A 4892-nucleotide genomic window follows, 5' to 3' on the forward strand; every position below is an offset into this window, starting at 1 on the left:
GAGGCGCCTCCGCGGGGCTGCGGCGGAGCAGGTCGCCTTCCCGGGCGGGCCGCGCTGAGGCTAAAGCGAAGGGAAGCGGGGCGGGGCGATAACGGCGCCGCTATTTACGTGGCGAGTGCGTTGTGTCCTGGTGTTGAGCCCCAGCTCAAGTCTGGGATCGTGCCCGGTATGCAAAGGCCAATAAAGATACCAGGGGTGAAAGTATAAAGATTTATTGCTAGCAATACAAGGTGCAAGCGGAATAATTTCACATAACAAGCACACAGATTCTTAATTCTAAGCATCTTTTATACAGGAGTATTGGACCTTCATAAGCATCCTTGTTTGCTAATTGGTTATAAAGGAGTGACGCAAGGAGTTCTTTACTGAGCATGTCTCTATACCTGTGTTTTAGCTATGTATCTCATTTCCATACATGTATGTTTCATTAGCATACTTTCTCCCCACCTAGGGGTGTGAATCTTAATATTTAAATCAGCTCTTTGCCCTACTCCACTGATTCTGCTTTTGTTTTCAAGCCTCCTTTATCTAAGACTGTCTCCTCCTTATCATTGCAGATGGGCATTAGTTACATAACAGAGACTTTTGCTTGGGCTATGTGTAGTGGTTTCTAGGTCAAACCTGACACTGGGAGCCCCCCGCCCCCGGGCGATGTGCTCTGTGCCAGGTTCCCGCTCGCCGCACGTTGCGGGTTGTCTTGGGCGTCCACCTGCCCTTCCCCTTCCTGCTCCCGTTAGCGCGGGGAGTGTGCCGCACCGCAAGCCCCGCCGGGGACCGGGTGGAGAGCTACCAGGAGGAAACCAGCCTGTATCTGCTTCCTCTCTAGGCTGCCGAGGTCCCACCCCAGACTCGACGTGCCGCACCCAGCAAGGGGAGGGGGAGCTCTGGGCCCGTGATGCTGAGGGCCCCTGAGGACGTGGGTGGTCTCGGGGCTTGTCCCCAGGTGAGTCACAGCAGATCGCTTGGCTCCCCGTGGACGTCTGGGCACCGAGGGTGCTGGAACCTGCTGCCCCAAGAGGCTGCTCTCCAGTGGCTTACGCTGCCAACGGGTGGGCAGGGGGGTGCCCAGCACAGCCTTCTCCGGGCCCCACCATTGCTCCATAGAGACAAGCTCCTGGAGAGCCTCATGCTCCGTTTAGGTAGATGCCTTTGGTCTCATGCCAGCTTTAGAGACCGTGACACCATTCAGATCCTGTGCTAGCGCATGTTCCCTCTGTCCCTCGCCCCCAAGAGAGCCGAGGTGATGTCATTTTTTTCCCCACTTGCACTGGGCTTGGATTTGGGACACTGCACCTGAAAGTCACTGGAGATGTGACGCACAGTGCGTTGACCTGCTGCTGTACCCCGGCATTGAGGACACCTGGACTGGGCTTTTTGTTCTCACAGGGACCCAAGTGCCAAGGCCTGGCCGTGCTCTGGGGCTTATCCCAGCCAGGGGAATAGCAGGGCTTTCTCTGAGCCAGCACCACCAGGACTAATTCCTGGGTTCTCTTCTGCACCCAGCAGGGGCCGGGACCACAAGCAGAACTGAGCAGCAGGCTCCAGAGAGAAGACCTGTAGCCCTGGGCCTGGTTCCAGCCAGAAACCATCAAGCATCAGCGGACGCACATGGGGGAGCGGCCCCACCTCTGCCCGGACTGCAGGAAAACCTTTGCTTGGCCAGACCAGCTCCACGTGCAGCGGCGTGTGCACGCGGGGGAGAAGCCGTACCTCTGTGCCATCTGTGGGATCAGCTTCAGGCGCCGCTCGGTCTTCACCCAGCACCAGCTCATCTACACCCGGGAAAAGTTGCACTGCTGCACTGCGTGTGAGGATAGCTTCCGCACAGGTGTGCTCCTTGCCAACCACCAACGCATCCATGCTGGGGAGAAACCATGTCTGTCCAGACTGCGGGAAGCACTTCCGGCACCGCTCCGCACTCACGCAGCACCAGCGTGTGCACAGCCGGGGGAGGCCACACAGCTGCCCTGACTGCGGGAAGCACTTCACCAGCTGCCCCGGCCTGCGCTTTCACCAGAGCGTGCACGATGGGGAGAAGCCGCATCACTGTGCAGAGTGTAAGAGGAGCTTCACCCGTGCTTACGACCTGTGTGTGCACCTGCATGGCCACGGGGGGCAGGGACCGCACGGCTGTGGGGACTGCGGGAAGCACTTCCTTCACCCTTCGTGGCTGCACCTGCACCGGCGCGTGCGCACTGGAGAGAAGCCGTTCGGCTGTGGGGAGTGCGGGAAGAGCTTTGACCTCCGCGTGTACCAGCACATCTGCACTGGGGAGAGGCCCTCTAGCTGTGGAAACTGCAGGAAGAGCTTCAAGTCCAGCTCAGAGCTCACCCAACACCAGCAAACTCACAGGCCAGTTCCTTGCCCCTGATACCAGGTGTCCTCTGTCTGTTTTCACCTTCTCCCTACAGCCTGTTGCCTCTTGAGGGTAGGTCCAATCCCTGCTCTGAAGGGATCACCCATCAATTGGGTGCTGGGTTTGCGTGGCTCAGGGAGTGGGGAGCAAGGGACCTGTAGAGAGGAATGAGGTGAGGGGCCTGCAGAGTCCTGGATGCCATGGTGGGATCCTCTCCTCCAGTGAATCTGCACTGCAGCATTGGGAAACAAATAAACATTGAGCCTTTATTACTTTGGGTCAGTGACTCGGGGGTAGAAAGCTGAAGCAATAGGCCACTTTGCCCAGCAATCCTACATGTGATGTTGTTGTGTGTCTGTTACTTCAACACCTTAACTTAGCAGCTCACCATGGAAAGACTTATAATGAGAACTATTTATTTATTGTATTTATGTCTGTTGTCTTATTTTTATTTCACATCTTGAGAGAGGAGCAGAAAGGAGGGCAGCATGACACCTTATAACAGTAATTTCGAGAAGCACGAGCTTTTGTAGGCAACAGCTTGCTTTGTTGGCTGCTATGACTGTGAATGGCCTTGCAGAGAGTACTAAACAGAAAGGAGTTAGGGGCCTTGGATACAAAGGCTGGGGAAAGGGGGAAGGCAGGCAGGGGCACTGCAGAGACTGATGAAGGTGACTTGGAGAAATTAGAAAGTAGAAATAGAATAAAGCAGTTAACGCACTGAAGGACGGGTTAAAAAAGTTCATTCAGACTTTAGAGTCTCTCTTGAGAACTTGTTGAGCACAATCCCATCTGGGGTTGAGGACATCTTCCGCAATCTCAAGTTGGGTTTCAAAGTTTTGCTGCGTATGAACAGCTATGTTCCCTGGGTGAACTGCCTAGGGAGCCTACAGTGTTCTGCTGCAGTCCTGTATTTTTCTACAACTGATGTCAAATTGGTGTCTGTTCCTCCTGTCGCATGGGGATTGCCCCACATGCCCATTGTAGACAGCACAGGAGTACTAGCAGCAGGTGATGGCGCAGTGCAGTTGGTAGAGGAGCAGGTGAATGACCCTCCCAGATTGCGTTGGTGGTGCTTCTCTCCAGAGTGACCAGAGCCTGCGTACAGGAGCAGCAATCGGCTCACAGTTGTATCTGGATGGGAAATGGGCAGTGCTGCCTCTGCCCTTTCCTCAGTGCTGTCCCCCAGGCAAAGAGCAGAATCATAGAGTCAGGCTGGAAGGGCTCTCCGAAGCTCACCTAGTCCAGCCCCCTGACAGAGGAAGGGTCCTCCCTGTCCCAACCACTTGTACTGAGCCATGCCTACAGTATTACTAAAATAATTTGATCAATCCTGTCACCCAGCTGCAAGGCTGAGCAACTGAACTTTCCACGGGTAAAACAGGGACGCTAGTGTGCAGGATCCTGTGGGTACAAAGGTCGTTAAAAGTGTGCCTGAGGGGTCCAAGCTAGAGCCCATACCCTCTGCTACAGAGGAAGGCAAACAACCCTCCCTCCCTTCCCACAGTTTGAGCACAGGTATAATTTCTGACCACAAATGTGGAGACAGGTCTGACTGAGCAGAGAGGCAAGACCGTGTAGGCAGGAACCTCTGGTTTTAGTCAGTTCCCCAGCCTTGGATGCAGCCAGCACCAAACGCTTCTGAGGAAGGTGAGAAAAACACCCTGACGTATATCAATGTGGGGGGAAATTCCTTCCCAGCCCTATTCAGCACCCAAAGCCCAACAACATGGGGATTACCAACATGGTATATAAGCATATCTACTGCCAGAGCATTCCTGACCTGTGCTTGTCCAAGCTTTTACTAAACACTTCTGAGGACAGGAGAGTCCGCAGCTTCCCTGGATGTCTATTCTGCTACCTCCCTGCTCTAACACTGACATAGTTCTTCCATTTTTGTAGCTTTTCAGGTTTAGAATAATTTTGTTTTCTGCCACCAGAAAAGCTCCCACAAGAGAGGCAGCTCCTGAGAGGGGGGTCTCCACTAGGAGCTGTAGGGATCCAGGATCCCTCCCGTGAAGCATCCCAGTGGTGGGGACAAGCCAGTGTGCTGTGAACTGATGGTGCCTTCCCTCCTCAGTGACTCCAGCCTGCCTCAAGCTGTGGCTGTCTGTGGACTGCTGCTACCAGTCTGTGGTCAGCCAGGCTTCGTGAAGCTCCTCCACACAGGCATGGCTTCTGGGGCCAGAGGGCTGGCTGGGAAGAACTGGTGTTGGCACCCCTTTGCAGCTGGGTTGCATGGTGCCCACTCCCACGGGTGTAGATTTGCTAAAGCCCAGCCCCAGAAGCACTTTCTTTCCCCTGCAGTAGGTAGATATGAAACAGGTTCCCCTGAGATGACACTCCATGGAAACCCTTGACCTCTGCCCTTTGGCTTATGATACATTGGAGGGGGACCTGGCAGCAGGACAGTCTCGCATGCTGGGGCCTCGGCCACTGCAAGGGGACAGTGACAAGATTCATAGATTCATAGATGTTAGGGTCGGAAGGGACCTCAATAGATCATCGAGTCCGACCCCCTGCATAGGCAGGAAAG

General features: G+C 54.7%; 1 protein-coding gene across 3 annotated transcripts in view; it reads left to right on the forward strand.

Annotated features, from left to right (window-relative positions):
- Nucleotides 1-6: 6 nt before the first annotated feature.
- LOC112548933 (zinc finger protein 239-like) overlaps nt 7-4892 on the forward strand; it is a 19124-nt gene continuing 14238 nt past the window's right edge. Inside the window, exons 1-2 of one of the 3 annotated variants that reach the window (XM_025195735.1) lie at nt 7-166; nt 1507-2352. In XM_025195735.1, coding sequence (XP_025051520.1) covers nt 1859-2352 — 494 coding nt within the window. In that variant the 5' untranslated portion in view covers nt 7-166; nt 1507-1858. Of the gene's footprint in view, nt 167-578; nt 944-1503; nt 4844-4892 lie in introns of those variants that run through there. The other 2 variants (XR_003092418.1, XM_025195736.1) reach the window with 2 other exon arrangements.

This window comes from Alligator sinensis, unplaced genomic scaffold, assembly GCF_000455745.1.
Source record: "Alligator sinensis unplaced genomic scaffold, ASM45574v1 scaffold1842_1, whole genome shotgun sequence".
NCBI classification, from domain to species: Eukaryota; Metazoa; Chordata; order Crocodylia; family Alligatoridae; genus Alligator; species Alligator sinensis.